Below are 16,876 nucleotides of genomic sequence, written 5' to 3'. Positions count from 1 at the left end.
GCAAACTATCTTATACCATTCGGGATCGTAAGAATGCAACAATCTTAGCTTTCAAAATGTGTAGGAAGGAACTGCAGATGCTGGATAACACCAAAGATAGATACAAAATACTGGAGTAATTCAACAGGACAAGCAGCATCTCTGGAGAGAAGGAATGGGTGACATTTTGTGTCGAGACACTTCTTGACCCGAAATGTCACCCATTTCTTCTCTCCAGAGATGCTGCCTGTCCCGTTGAGATACTCCAGCATTTTGTGTCTATCTTCAGTCTTAGCTTTCACTTTAGTTTAGTCCTCTGACTACAAAGGCGTAATTCCAGTAGCCTTTCTGGTTATTTTCTATAATCAGTCCATGATTTTTATTGTTCAAAGGAACCTCAATCTCTTGGACAATCGCTGGTGTTGTTATCTTTTGTACAGTCAAAATGTAAAATCTGGCATATACCCACATGGGCATCCATTTATCACAGCTTTGACTATTTATTTAATCTATTTCTCTCTTTCTGTAATTCAATGCTTCCTTCAACAATGTTTACTCTACTGCCTCTCTTTGTACTAACTGTGAGCTTCTCAATGGCTTTCAATCACATCATTTAACTTGTTCATAAATTATGATAAGTAATCACACCCTAACGTGGAGCCACGAGATATTAGCCGACCAATTTGAGTGCTTGCCTGTTATGTTTCTTCTGCCACTCAGCCATTTCTAAGCAGATAAGCAATTTGCTATTAATTCTATGAACTTTAATTACCACTTCTTTATGAATGATTTTATCAGGTGTCTTTTGGAAGCCTGTAAATTACATCCATTGACATTCCCCTCTTTAATAGAAGATATTCAGATATAAGGCATGATTTCCCCCTTCATAATCCATGCTGGTCTATAAAACGTGAATATTTTCAGTATACCATATTCATTTATTCGATCCATAAAATATTCAAGTACTTTTCATTAACAAAAAATAATTTATCAATTATCCCACGGTTTCTCCCCCTCAATTTTCTAAACGTATACATGTCGCCGAAATAATTGCTGAATCAGCAAAATTAGCAATGTTTATAGTCCAGTTATTTGCAGTTCTGGTCTTTGCAGTTTAAACAGATCAGCCATTTGTCAGTTCTGAGCCATATTTAACATTTTCTTTGTTTCCTTTCCTCACGTATCAGTAGAAACCAATTGATGGAAATAAACTGATTTACTATCACTGTCTCTTTCAATTCAGTGGAGCTCAAATCTAAAACCATAGCAACTGTACTAAATTTACCTTTCAAGCAGTACATTGAAAGTTGATCATTTAATGCATGCTATTAGATTAATACCAGTAAATGTCAATCTACATCCTGGTGATTGCTCGTTTCTAATGTCACCTTTTATATTGCCAGAGAGACGTATTGTTGCTGAAACTACCCTGTACGTACTTAAAGTCTCACTGCTTTTTTGGCCTGAGCCAATTAGCTTATTCTCAAACAACAGAATAGTTTAAAAGCATTTATTAAACTCACTTGTTTAGGTATGCGCATGTTAAATCTCTAATATTATGTTAGAAGGACAGAACGCTTCTTCCCTGTGGCTATCAAACTTTACAACTCCTCCCCTTTCTGCCTTGGGGTAGACTGAGGCTGACTCCCCTCCCTCCCCAATCTTTGCACATCCCCCAAGCCTTTCCACTTGTCACTTTAATTTCATCTTTCATGTAATTTTGTGTTATTATGACTGTTGGCAGATCAATTTCCTTCCTGGGATGAATAAAGTTGTATCGTATCATTAACAATCTTACTTTTCCTTTGATATTGATCATTTCTATTCTTAAATTTTTGACTTTGGAGGTACAGTACGGAAACAGGCCCTTCAACCCACAGAGTCCGCACTGACCAGTGATCACCCAGTGTACTAACACTATCCTACACACTGGGGTCAATTTACAATTTTATCAAAGCCAATTAGATTCAAGATTCAATTTAATTGTCACATATACCAATTAAGGTGCAGTGAAATTTGAGTTACCATACAGCTATACTAAGTAAAAAGCAAAAATACAAACAGCACATAAAATAAAGTTTAACATAAGCATCCACCACAGTGGAATCAACATTCCTCACTGTGATGGAAGGCAATAAAGTTCAGTCCTTCCTATTTTGTTCACCCGTGGCCGGGGCCTTGAACCCTCCGCACTTGCCGTTGACGACGGTCTGCTGTTCAAGCCCTCTCGTCAGGATGATCGAAACTCTGGCGTCGGGACGGATCGGAACACTCCTTGGCATGGAGCTCCCGAGTCGGCCGCTTCTTACCAGAGACCGCTGCTTCCTGGTGTTAAAGTCCACAGGCCCCGCGGTTGGAGCTCCAACACTGGCGATCCTCGGCAAAAGATCCCAGGCTCCGCAAGGGTAAGTCCGTGCCACACCCACGGCTTGAAGCTCCGGGCCGGTCTCCAGGAAAGACTGCACCACTCCACGTTGTAGGCCGCAGTGGGGGACGGAGATGCAACACGGAGAAAAATCACATCTCCGTCGAGGTAAGCGACTGGAAAAAGTCTCCCCCGATCCCCCACTCCCCACATAAAACATATCAAGAGACATTAAAACAAACATTCAAGACATACTTAAAATAATAAAAACAGAGAAGGGACAAGACCGACAGCTGGTGAGGCGGCCATTATGGTGCATGTCATAAGTATCTCCTTTGGGTAGTCTGCCACTGGGTCTGTCACTTGATTAATTTACGAGAAAGCTGGATGCATACCTGTGGGAGGAATAATTAAAGGACAGCCTCGGGTTGGGATGAAACATAAACATTCCTAGGTTAAAAGGGCGAAATAGTCAACTCTTAATTTATTTGACTAAATGCTTAACACCAGCATGAATCATTTAAGCTAATCGGTTGTTTTGATTTGTTTACCATGGCAGCTAATCTAGCAATTAGTAGGAAGTTTGTTCTTTTCCATTTTAATTTGAATCATCTCCTGACAATCAAATCGTCAAGTATTTCTTGATTATTTATCAATTGGAAGGAAGTAGCATGAATAATATTTGTCATCCATGAGTGTTTAAAATACCACAGGAATGCTCACAATGTTGTTTCAATTGAAATAGATGTCTTTGCAATTCCGAATCTGATTTATTTATCTGTACTGAAGTAGCTGATAGAAAATGGATGCTTCCTAAAGTTTCTGAAAGGAAATGGTTTAGAACAAAATTTATAAACAAATGCACAGCAGATCAGTCAGCATTTGAAACAAAAAAAAAATGATTGTATGAATCCGTTTTTTGATATTTCAGGCTCCTCTGATGGAGGTTTCACTCGGTTAGATTTCAAACACCCACCTTTTGGCTAGAGTGATGCATTTTGACCAGATCCAGAAGGGGATTTTAATTAAATTTGGGTTTGGTGGAGACAGTTTATTTATTGTTTCCTGATGCAATGTTTACTGTTAAATGCAAGACATAGAGATTCCTGCCCAACATTATATATGAGGCATTAACTGAATCCCTTTTTCTCTTGTAATTCCTTTTAAGGATCAGGTATGTTAGCATTTATAATCTCAATACAGGAACTCATTCCAACAAATTTGAAACAATAATGTAAAACTCCAATGATTCTGCATAAGTTAACTTCTGTTACCTCTATAATATAAAAACAAATGCCATTTTCTGCTTCTGTTGTATTTCAGCAATAATCTAGCCGGATTTTGAAAAGTAAAACACTGCAGGAGCTCTAAATCTGAAATAAAATCAGAAAATGCTTAGGATATTCAGTAGATCACATAGCTACTGTGAAGACCAAAAAGAGAAAAATGCAGATGCTGAAAATCTGAAATAAAACAAAATACTGTGAATACCCATCAGTCAGGCAGCTTTTGGGTGAAGAGAAACGGGAGTTAAGGGTTCAGGTTGAACACTGTTCGAGCAGGGAAAGGGAAAAGTCAAGATCATTATGGTAAATTGAAGACAGGAAGGGGGAAGCATGGAGAAGATAGAGAGAATATCTGTGTTGCTAGGGTGAGGCCAAAGTTGCCATGGTGATAGGTTGTAGAATTCATCCAGTCAATGGATGGATGGGTTAATGGTTGCAGTTTGAACAGGGACCTCTACAGTTTAATTCCTTCCTTTGCCTCGTATGCCCCCAAAGCAATATTCCACCTCTCCACCAATTCCAATATTGGTGGCCAGTGGGTGGGGGTGAGGGGGGGAGGCTTTCAGCGAGTGTGGGTGTTGTGGGCTGAAGGGGCTGGTTTCCAGAGGGCTAGTATGGGCATTGTGGGCCGAATGGATTCTTGGGCTGGCGGCTCGGTCACTCAAGCCTGTTGTGCTGGCAGCTCACTCATGGCTGGTGGGCTGGCAATTGACTCACGGCTATTCCTTGAAATTCCATTTCAAGGGGGGTGCAAGGCCACCAAATTGAAGTGCAGTTTCATACCATTTCAAGCAGGGTGCAAGGCCACTAAAGATAGAAAGATAGCCACACCACACTTCTGCGTTTTATAGTCCCTCCCCCCTCCCACCAGAAGGCCTCCATGGCGTGATTGACAGGAGAGAGAATCTCAACTTATTTTTTTAAACACAAATAACTCTTTTATTTTTCATCGATGGGGAAAAATACTCGGCACCTGATCAGCGGAGGAGGACTCTGGGTATGATGGCCAAAAATCGCAGCTGTGCGTGGTAACGTTTTTTCTAAACTCAATATGAAGGGCAAACAGGAAGTGGTCAAGATTAGCATTTCAAAACCAAAGGCAACACAGCTTTAGCATTTCCAAACCAAAGGCAACACAGCTTTAGGATTTCCAAACTATATTTTCAAACCACATTAAGGGCACTGTCAAGTCAGTAAAACCACTGACAGTTTAGTAGACATGTGTTCAGTGTTATTCACAGCTCAGACTGAGAGATGAAGTTCAGTAAATTAAAAAAAATCAATATAGTGAAAAGCAAAACAAAGCCCGAAGTCCCCAGTGCTATCCAGACAGTTCGTAGTTCGGAGATCGCAGCGTTCATTAGCCTCATGGTTGCTAATAAGAAACTGATCTTGAACCTGGATGTCATCGTTTTCAGACTTCTAAGCCTTCATCCCAATGGCTGGAGTGAAATGAGAGCATGGTCAGAGTGGTGCAGGTCATTGATGTTGCTGGCTGCCTTTTTGAGGCAGCTCCTCATATAGTTCCCTTTAATGGTGGAGAGGTCAGTCTCCGTGACGGACTGGGCAGTGTCTACCACTTTTTGTAATCTTATTCGATCCTGGGAGTTCGGGTTGCCTAATAATGCAAACAGTCAATACTGTACGGCGAGAGTTCATCAATATACTGAATATTGATGAGGAAGTGTTGTTGCCAATTTGTACCGATTGTGTTCTGTTGATGCGGAAGTAGAGTAATTATGTTGAACTATAGAATGTGGACATGGTACTGTTTTCGTTATTTGAGTAGTCACTCTAATGTCTGCTTTTCAGTTTAGTAAGCTGTGTCACATGTACAAATTAGTTTTTATGAAACAGCAATGATTGGAGTGCAATAGTAGTTTCAAAGTGCTGAAATGCATTTGGATATCTTGGAAAAATTAAACGTGTCATTACAATGAAAGCTTTTTGCTTGTAATTTTGCTATTAATGACAAGTAACACTCGAATCATGATTCAAACATATTTGATGTGTTTAGGTCTAATAAATGCCGATGTGTCTTTACTGGAGAATTGAACTCTCCCGGTTTGCTATGACTTTAATTTTCTGTATGCAATGTAGCATGAAGATGAAGGCTTGTCATTGACTAAATTACAAAATTTGTTTTATTTTTTAATGGAAAACCAATTATTGTGAGATAATGTTCTCGATTTCTATGTTAATTCCAATTTATCACATCTTTGTAAATCTGTTTATTTTCTTCTATTGGTTTTGCTCAAAGTAATGTCTGCTTCTCTCGTAGTTTTCATGTGATTTCTGCTGCATCATATGTAGTAATTTTTAATTCCATGAATGGAAACTTCATTTTCTTTTGGATGTAGCCTTGATTGTGAAGGGAAAGTTGAGGGAAAAGCCAATCGTTTAGGGGCCAATGATCCAGCATATCATTCTTTAACTGAATTGACTGGTTTGTTTACATGAACTGTCTACTTTGATTTGCTTAGGTTTGATTATCTCATCAGTCAGCTCTCCTGTTCCAACCTGTAAATATTGACTGTACCCTAGCCTCAACCTGGTCAGTAATCGCAAGAGGATCCCTGAAAGGGATTATGGTATGGTAATTTTTGGCCATAGAATTAACAATGAATGCATCCACTGTTGGGTAGGAGAGCTCCCAGTGGGAGACAGTGCAGAGTCCAAATTAATATTAACTAGATTCTGGCATGTTGACAACCCATTTCAGGGTAGTTACGCAGATTTCATAATATGTCCAGTTCCATGGTTAAATAAATAATTTAGCCCATTTCATCAATAAACAACCATAAAATAAGGTATTCGACTGGTCTGTTTCACTGACAAAGGCATGATACCAAAGAATGAGAGTTGTCTTTGATGTTCAGTTATTTTTTAACCATCACGGCAAAACCTTCAAGTTTGTCTCACGGAAACAAATCTTTTGAATGCTAAGAATCCTGTGAATTCCATTTCAGGATAGCAATTGGTTCCCAGGAGTTTCGTGGGGGGTACTAGATGAAAGACAATAGACAATAGGTGCAGGAGTAGGTAATTTGGCCCTACGAGCCAGCACCACCATTCACTGTGATCATGGCTGATCATCCACAATTAGTACCCTGTTCCTGCCTTCTCCCCATATCCCTTGACTCTGCTATCTAAGAGCTTTATCTAACTCTCTCTTGAAAGCATCCAGAAAACCGGCCTCCACCACCCTCTGAGGCAGAGAATTCCACAGACTTACAACTCTGTGAAAAAGTATTTTCTCATCTACGTTCTAAATGGCTTACCCCTTATTCTTATTAAACCCTACAAAGCGAGGCTATTCAGCTTTCGCTTCACCTCTGGACAAAATCTTCCATATGTTTCCATATGTATTTCTCCTGATTAAATTGGAAGGCTTGTGAGGTGAGAAGATGTTACTTTTGTGACCCTGTGTGGGCTGCACAAACCTTGAATTATGTGCGCCTTGGGAGCAGAGATAATTTTGCTGCTCCTTGTCAGTCCTCCCATGCATCATCAAGGGTGGAAGGGTGAGACCATTAAGACTGCATTTTGTCCTCACTGCAATGCCATAATTGTTGCATGTCGGTGAGATTACATGTCCACAAGTGCGGGCCCAGGTGTGTATTAGAAATGAGGTAGAGGTGGTTTCCTGATCTTCTGTCGTCCTGTGCTTTGGGGGTTCTGCAACACTACTTGGGTAAGTTTGGTTTGGTTGGTGGATCGTTCCATTGCAAATCTTAAACTTTGCAAATTGTGCCAGATATGCATGTAAATTGCTCGTTCTAAGCTCTCCCCCCCCCCCCCCCCCCCCCCCAGTCTAGTTTCAGTCAAAAACCACTGAGTCAAGCACTTGAACAACTAATCTTTATTTTAACAAAACACAATTACAGTTCCCACCACTGTACCTACCCACTGCAGGTTTCATCCTTGTATCTGCCTGTTCAAGCCCTCGAGGCTTCGCTCAAACAGAGACACTCCAGAAGGTCACGCAGTCCCAAGCGCTCTCCCAGAAGATCGATGCTGGACCTCGTGGCAGCGGACCTTTATAGGTCCCGTGACCGCGAGGGGCTTAACCGCATGGGGATGTTCTCTGAATAATTCAATTACAGATATCGATTAACCCTATACATAACAGACATTTCCCTAACCAAATAATACAGCAGCTAATACATTCTATAAGAAAGAAAGCTCTCGAAGGAAGCAAACAAGAACAAACATTGAAACGTGCCCTGAGAATCAAACAACTTCTCCAAGGCTCAACAGTTTGACCAATCATAAATTAACAGGATGACCGTCTTACAACATTATTTATATTATTTACAATACTTTTGCAACGATCCAATAGAAATTATGCATTTAAGATTAGTGTGCAAAACTGCTATACATGTTATCAATTTAAGAGAAACAGGGAGAACACCTGGACCCCTCACCATCCTGCATATCAGTCTGAGCTTAGACTGGCTGGCGCCAATCAAAGCCGGTAAAGTTCAGCTGACAACGGTGAAGCAATTCTGACGAGTGTAGGGATCCTCCATTTTATGGTGTCTTTAATTTAGCCAATATTAACATGCATCGACTGGAGGAAACTTTGGAGTCCTGAAAGCAGCTTGATTTTGAAGAGGACCATGATGTAATTATATCTATATTTTTCCATCTCTTCCATAACTTATCCTCAAAGGCAATCTTTGGACTGTTTTAGTAATTCGCATGACGTGGGCATTGATGGCAAGGACACAATTCATTACCCATTCAAAATGGACCTTGAGAAAGTGATGTGTGCTGCCTGCTTAAACCATTGTGCTTTGTGCAGTGTAAATGCTCACATAACTCCTGTGCAGGAGTTCCACAATTTTGCTTCAGTGACATTGAATAACCACCAATATATTTATTTTTGTAATGTGATTTAGAGAAAGGTTGCAGATGTGTCCTGCCCTCAAACTCCCCGCCACCTCTCTCCCCGCCACTAGATGATAGAATTTGGGGTTTTGTCAGATCCTGCCAAAAAACGTTGTTTTTGTTGTTGAACTGATCTCAGTTGATGGTAAACACTGAAGGCAGGAGTTTGCTGGTAAAAATAATGAAATTGTGAGTGCAATAGCAACTAAATGTGTCGTATTGTTTTGCCTTTGCATGCACTTGGAGTTTTGGTTATTTAAGCAGCTGGGGATTATTCCATCTCGCTCATTGGTGGTTCGTAGGTGGTGAGCAGGATTTGGGACTTTGGAGGTGATGCACTCACTGTAGCATTCCAAGCCCTTGAGTTGCTATCTAAACTGCAATTTGAGTTTATTTCAATCCAGTTCATACTAAGCAGTGATCTACACAGAACGTTGGTGAGGAATTTGGTGGTGAAAATGCTGCTGGGTATTTTAAGTTAGTCGCTAGATTATTTTACAGCTGTCCATTACCTTGCACAAATGATGGAGGAGGATCATTGATGAACGAAATAAATAAAATTATGCCTAAGTTGCCTTCATGGCTGCTTCTCCCAAAATCGCTGGTGCCACAAAGAATTTAAAACAAGGTAAATGGATGAAACTATTTTAATCAAAATTTTCTTAGATTCTTGTATTGCCTGTTTCACTGTTGCAGGAGCTCTTATCTAAGGCATTGTTTTATGTCCTGTAAAAATTGTCTCGGTTGCCCTGAAGAACCTGTAAGATAAGCAACTGCAACAGTGCTAACCATTTAAATTTGGGTAGCAGTGATAATAAAGTTGACTTGTCAAGTTAACTGAGGCCTTTTTTAAGATGACAAACAACTCTATCTATCTTGGGGCCAAATGTAACAGGTCTTTGAGATCCATGTCAGATAGATGGATTCATATCTACTGTAATGGCACAAATGGAAATGTGTATGTGTTTTGACATGACATGGAGCCGTGTGTACAAATGTGTGTGTGCATCTTCTAAGTCATTATGGATGGGCGGTGGGGTGGGTTGGGCTTGTGTATCATCTGAGTTAATATATATGGTACTGAGAGTATCCTCTGATTTAGTGTGCAGTGTGCATCTTCTCTGTCTGTGCTCTTGGGTACTTACAAATCTTCTAGACGCATGGAATTTCTGTACAGTGTTTGTGTTGTGTTTTATGTTGTCAACTCATGAAAACAGATCACGGGTTGACGGGGTCATGCCAGTATCGATATGGACCAAAAGTACATGATAAAGTATGACATCAGGCTATGTTCCTTTTTTTTTGTTGAAAATGGATCTGGTGCATTGAATGGTGAACATAGTTCATAATTTCCATGGCTTTTTTTTATAGTATAAATTATTTAGATGTGTTAGTAACTTTCTATTTATGGCATTTTCACCATGTTCTAAAACGTGAACTACAACAAATTAGAATACTTTTGACGAATAGCATTTGGATTTTCTAATTTATGACAAATACCAGCAGCAATTGATATAATTAAGTGCATTTTTACTGCCATGCAATGACCTTCAATGCTGACATGTCCTTGCATTGAGATCATGGAAACAGAGGTGCTTCTTGATTTCAGTTAATGCCAATTCAATTATTACATGCCCGATGAAAAAATTGATTGCAATATTGCTAAAGGGTTCCTCTTGTTCATCACACCATGTGATATAATTTAAATGAATTTTCATGGTAATGGAAGTTTTGATTGCAGTTCTGTAAATGAAATGGCTATTGAACTATGCAAGAGGCTTCTTTCGTCAGCATTTTCTCTGATTGTGGAAATCGATCTTCCAAATAAGCAGGTGAGAAATCTATACATGCATTTTCTCCCTTTTGTGAAAGCATCACGTTGATCAAAAAACAAAGAACTTCAGTGTAGGTTCAATTACACTGGAGAGGGGTATTATGGTAGAAGGACTTCCACGTCTACACAGGATGACTTCAGAAATTTGCAGCCCATCAGTTAAAGCGCTGTTCCATATGCCATGACATTTTCAGCTTGAACCACCCTACTGTTGCTCCTCAAATATCACATAATATTAAGTTGAAAGAATCCCATTCTTTTTGACAGGTTGAACCCTCCAGGTTCCATTAGTGAGCCAGACAAGCTGATCTGTCATCAGCGTTGACCTGCAGGCTGTCTGATTTAGATATTGGATTACTGATTCTCCGGTCGAAGGATGCCTTGATTCTGAGCTTTCATTTTGATGCACGTTTCATCTTGGAACCACTTCCCCCTCGGTGAAGATTACTTTTTGCCCTTTCTTGTAATATAGATCAGTTGTTTTCTAAAATTAAAATTAAATAATGATATAAAATTAGTAATTATTATCAGAGAAATATGGATGTTGTAGATAGACTAGTGTAGATGGGGCATCTTGGTCGGCATAGGCATGTAAAAATTAATAGATGCCATGATTAAGACTATGGAGTTTTATACAGCATGGGAACAGGCCCTTAGGCCCAACTTGCCCATGCCGATTAAGATGTCCCCCCTACACTAGTCCCACCTGTCCATGGTTGGCCCATATCCCTCTAATCTTTCCCATCCATATACATGTCTTTAATGTCCCATCTACACTAGTCTACCTCAACAACCTTCTCCAACAGGCATGAACATCGAATTCTCCCAATTTTGTTAGTCCTTGCTGTCTCCTCCCCTTCCTCAACCCCCCTGCTGTCTCCTCCCATCCCCCAGCCTTCGGGCTCCTCCTGCTTTTCCCTTTCTTGTCCCCACCCACCCCCGCCCCCGATCAGTCTGAAGAAGGGTTTCGGCCCGAAACGTTGCCTATTTCCTTCGCTCCATAGATGCTGCTGCACCCGCTGAGTTTCTCCAGCTTTTTTGTGTAACCTTCTCCAACAGCTCGTTCCATTTATCCATCACCTGTGTGTAAAAGTTGACCTTTGGTTCCTATTCCCTTCTAGAATAATTTTAACTTTTTGTTTTGATATTTTAAGTAGTATACAGTTCTGCTCAATGCATCACTTCTGGTAACAAAACAGGCAAAATACTTTTAAATGGGATGTTATCTTTTTCTTCCATTGGAGTGATGAATTTCACGATTCCTCCCACATTCTCATGAAAATATGTGCTAAACCACTGCAAGTTTGTGATAATATAATTAATGTTGTTTGTCATGTTAAGAAATGTATCTTTGTTGCAGGTTGGTGGCAAATTGCTAAATGTTGAGTCTTGATTGTGACAAAAAAACAAAACATTTAGTTCCAAATTATAAGAAATACATTCTCGATAAACAGTTTAATTGCGGTGTTGAACCAAATAAATGTTCCCAAAGGCGGATTTCAATTATTGTGTTCAGTTTAGAAATAGTACTATTGGTAGACTGCAGTCTGAGTGTGATGTGCAGTCAATTTTCCTCCCTGGTGCAATCAATGGTTATTTCTTCTGCTGTCTCTGTAGTAACACCAATGTAGCACACACTGCATAAACCAAATACAGGCACAGGTAAGGTAAGGAATTTCCGTGCAAAAGGGGCTCTGATGCAGCAGGTTGTGCTGATCAAAGATTCAGTTTTCTATTTTTACGACACTCTTGAATGTTAATTTTCCTAAGTTTTTCTTCCAAAATGATCTTCTTGATTATTAAATATGAATATCCCGAGCAATCTGATTAGCAGTGGTTGAATTTAGATCCCAAAGATATTTGGAAATATTGATCGTCGGAAGACTCCCTGGAATTTTGACTTGCTTTTGTCCATTTTGTTCTTTTACTAACATCAAATGTTGCATGTTATTTTACTATTGTCAAGCCACATCAAATCAGTCTTGGTCTCTTGTGACCACTGGAGCACTCTGGATATTGCAACAACTCTCCTCCACTCCACTTCAAGTTTGACTCGTGCTTGATTTGAATATTTTTATAATATTTTATAACAATCATTTAATTTTTGCACAGACAAATGCTCTAAAAAATGAAAACAGTTTACACTAAGCTATGAGGGACAATTACTAATGGTTTTATTTAGTAAGTGCCCTCATTTTATATTGCAATAGGTAATTAGATTACTGGCACAGAAATGCACTGAACTTATTCATTTCTTATCACTGATTATAACACACGTTGGAACCGTTTTACTTCATTTCCATATTTCTTTCTAGTGCCTGATTCCAGCTGTGTTGATTAGGATTAGCAATAGAAAACCACATTGCTGATTTTATTATTTAATAATGTTTTAAAAATCAGTCGGAACAGAACTGTTTATTTCATGTGATTATTTTTTTTAATACAAATACACATCAGAAATTAGCAAAGCACATTGCAAGCTTTCTTCACATGATAAAGTGCTTTATTTAGATTTTGCAGAGAAGACTCCTCTTAACATGCTAAGAAGTACTCTATGCGATCTGGCTCGTTTCAACGTATTATTTGAATATTACAGAAGAAAGAATATTTGGGAGATGTAAACTGGGAAATTAATGTGTTTTATACAATCAGCAAAAGTTAATATTATTCCCACACTCCTCCTGAAATGTTATAAATCTAGAATAAAATGAGGAAGTTCTGGAATTTTGCATTGCAGTTCTGAAAAATGCATTTCGTTGTCTCTGTACTATACACTGACAATGACAATTAAAATTGAATCTGAATCTGAATCTGAATTACATGTTGGTGAGCATTTTTCAGGTCTTTATATTTTTACTGATGCTGTGTAGGTTAGGCATGTATTTTAAACATTGCCCACATTTCCCTTAAGGTTATAGATATTTAGTTTCACATTTTCCAACCCAGATTTTATCCCAGTGGAAATGTTATGTTCTTTTTGACATTTTCACCTCTCAATAAAATCCTGAAGCATGTTCAAGAGTGTAATAGGGAGCAGATGTTTTAACTAGCTGATGATTTCACAGATGGTGTACTTGAAATTCATGAAATAACCTATTCTGCATTCATGTACAACGTACCTTGGCCACGCTGAAAGATTTGCACTTGCACCCTTTCCTTCCCTCTGGAAGGACACACAAAATGGGTGTTTAATAAACCTTTTGTGGATTCATTTTGGGGGTCTGGGCATCTTTGGCAGAATTTATTGCCCCCCCCCCCCTACTTGGCCTTAAGAAGTTGGTAGTGACCCACCTTTTGAATTGCTGTGGTTCTCTCTCAGGGCTGTTAGGGTAGGAATTGCAAAATTTAGACTCCGCAATGATGAAGAATCAGTGATATATTTCCAAGTCATGGATATTTTAGGTATATTAATGTCATGTGTACCACGACACTGTGAAAAGCTTTGTTTTGCATTCTATCCAAATAGATAAGATATACTATTTATAAATACAATGAAGTCAATCTCAAGTATAATAGAAGTGCTTGGGAGAAGATGCAGAGTGCAGAATATAGTTCGCAGCATTGCAGTGCATCAGTTCCATAGGTAAAGTCCAATGTCCACATAGGAGTAGAGATGAATTGGACAGTACTCTATCTTCTGGAAGAACCATTTGGTAGCAGATAACAGAGGGAAAGAAGCTTTTTCTGAGTTTGGTGCACACTCTCGAGCTTTTCCTTCTGCAATTTGGCAGCAAGGAGAAGAAGGAATGGGTGGAACAAGTTTTGATTATGTTGACTGCTTTTCTGAGATGGAGCAAATGGTGAGAAGACTGGTGGGTATGATGGTTTTGGGCTTCATCTACAATTCTCTGCAATTATTGTGGTCTTGTTCCCAAACCAAGCGGCGATGCAAGCTGACAGTTGCAGTTGCAACCTGATGGTGTGCAACTTGTAGATGGATCTGCAGGTTGTGGTGATTCCCTCCACTGCTGCTTTTGGCCATCTTGGTGGCAAAGGTAACTTGTTTGGGTGATGACCAAAGTGGGTTTGGCAAGCCACTACAATATATGTAGGCGGCCTGCATGACGGGCATGGTGAACCAGTGATAGAGAATGAGCATTTAAGGTGGATAATGGTGTGCTGATCAAATAGACTGCTGCCCTGAATAGTGTGAAGCTCTTAAGAGTTGCTGACCTGGTGCTCATCAAAAATCTTTGGCGAATATTGCACAATGGAGGCTGGTTCCATTTGAGTTTCTAGTTAATGGTAATCCCCTAGATTGTTACTGATGGGGGATTTGGCTGGCATAATGTAAAGAGTAGGTGTTGCATTATTGCCTGACACTTTTGTGATGTGAATGTCACTTGCCGCTTATCAGACCATGCCTGAGATTTCTCCAAATATCACAATTCTCCTCCTTTTGTGTGCTGCCTTACTCTAAATATTGGAGTATCCTTTCTTTTGTGCCGGTTGACATAAATGTTACCAGAGATGTCTTGATGTCAAGGGCAGATTCTCCCAACTCTCCTCCAGAGCTCAGTTGTTTGGATCAAGGCTATGATGAGGTCTAGAGCCAAATGGTGCTGGAAAAAAACGCAAACTGGGCTTTGGTAAGTCGGGTATGAATTCCACCGGATGACTGTCAAAGGCACCTTCAACCCTTTTTGCTGATGATTGAGAATGGACTGATTCAGTGTTTAGCGGGATTGGATTTGTCCTGCTTTTTGTGTCATACCAGGCCAATTTTCCACATTATGAGGGTGAAGCCAGAATTGTGATTGTATAGCTCAGCTTGGGTGTAGCTGGTTCGACTGTGCAAGTATTTAGTACTACAGATTGTATGGTGTTTGTTTCCAGTATTTTCATCCATTTCTTGATATCATGTGGATTGACACAAATATCATTCAGTGATTTATCCAGTGATTTACACCACAAAAGGCAGTCAATGCTATCACATGACATTATACATTTCAACCATACCTCTTTGTACCTCTGTGCTGTATAATCATATTTTTCAGGCTGTATAAGTAGGTCTGATATTGCATCAGCAAATAGCATCCATTCGTGACCACACGCTGTCCATAGAACTATTGATGTACCGTAAAATAAGATAGTATTTGCCTCGCTAACATCATGCATATTGCGATTGATGTGTGACACAATGTGATATTTTCTGCCCAAATGGAGCATAGCTAAATAATGAGTGAATTGTAATCTGATTTTTTTTGTAGTAAAGCACTAAATGTGCAGAGGGTAATGGGGTGAAGAAACCAAGTGGTTTTAGGAGCGAGGCCAGGGATAGTTTTTGATCTAACAAACTCAGTTGATGGGGTGTGCAAGATTTAGCTTATTTCTTACAAGTGGAGAGCAAATACGAATTTGGATTCGGATGGATGTGCAGCTAGAAAGGAATTCTGAAATAGGTTGGACATTGCATAATTTGTCGATTTAGTGTTGCACAGTGATCTAATGGAATAGAACGAGGGATGGGCAAAATTTGTACCAAAGCTGTGAAATTTTAGATTATCTAAACAAAAAACATAAAACAGGCCGTTTGACCCATTAGCGCGAAATATGGCGAATTTGGATCCCTCCATGCCCATGGATGTGCATAATTTAAATATGCTTTCCTACAACTCTCTGTGAATACAAAAAGCTCCGCACATTTGGCACACAAAGGTCCTCTAGAGGTTTGATGAACAATTCTTCTAGGTTATTCATAATTTGGTATACAAACCCCTCAACCTATGATGTTCCAGAGATGGGAGTCCAAGTTTATGCAAGCTCACCTTTAGCTAATACCCTCTAATCACAACAGCATTCTAGTAAATCTCCTCTGTACCTTAAAGTATATGAATAGGTGGAAAAAAGGATGGTCAGTATTGGATTGTTGAGGTTGTTCTCAGCAGGATGGAAGAATGGGTTAAAGCTTCTGTGATAGTTTTGCTCCGATATAATTGGAAAAAAATGATCCAGCCTGACTGAACCAATATATGTGCCCAAGCACTGTGATTCGTTCTTCGACCAAGATTTTGTTTACAGCTGAAATTTTAAATTTATGTAGCAGATTAAAATTGTTTCAATTTCATCTTCTGCCTTCCAGGAATAATTATCTTCTTTCACAAATACAGGAAGGTTTCCATTCGTCGAGCTCGTTAATAGATTAAGGGTTGACTTTCTTCGAAAGATTTTGTTTACAGCTTTAAATTTATTTAATTTCATCTTCTGCCTTCCAGGAAGCGGTTTCTGCATTCCAAACTGTCACCCACAAGGTAAGAACCCTTCAAATGTGGACATTAACAAAATGCTAATCTGGCACTATAACCGCTGACCCATTTTAATCATTTCAACTTCATTCCTTCTGAAGCAAATAGCATATAATTTACTGGTTGTTGCTTGCATATAGATCTTTTAAATAGAACTTGGCTCTTGCAGTCTTTTTAACTACATCACATTGATTTAGTCCTATCCTAGTCTAACATAGAAAATCATTCTTTGAACACCTTGTAATCTCACAAATTCATGCTTGCTTTATCCAGA

General features: G+C 39.3%; 1 protein-coding gene across 9 annotated transcripts in view; it reads left to right on the top strand.

Moving 5' to 3' along the window:
- anks1b (ankyrin repeat and sterile alpha motif domain containing 1B) overlaps positions 1-16,876 on the top strand; it is a 646,306-nt gene that overhangs the window by 82,756 nt on the left and 546,674 nt on the right. For 7 of the 9 annotated variants that reach the window (XM_055652967.1, XM_055652963.1, XM_055652970.1 and 4 more), the window contains exon 2: positions 16,573-16,608. The exons of the other annotated variants lie outside the window; for them this stretch is intronic. In XM_055652967.1, coding sequence (XP_055508942.1) covers positions 16,573-16,608 — 36 coding nt within the window. The remainder of the gene's footprint in view (positions 1-16,572; positions 16,609-16,876) is intronic. 9 annotated transcript variants of the gene reach the window in all.

Source organism: Leucoraja erinacea, chromosome 22 (assembly GCF_028641065.1).
Source record: "Leucoraja erinacea ecotype New England chromosome 22, Leri_hhj_1, whole genome shotgun sequence".
In the NCBI taxonomy this organism is placed as follows: domain Eukaryota; kingdom Metazoa; phylum Chordata; class Chondrichthyes; order Rajiformes; family Rajidae; genus Leucoraja; species Leucoraja erinaceus.
The sequence above is the reverse complement of the archived record's forward strand: the minus strand, read 5'-3'. Positions and strand labels throughout refer to the sequence as shown.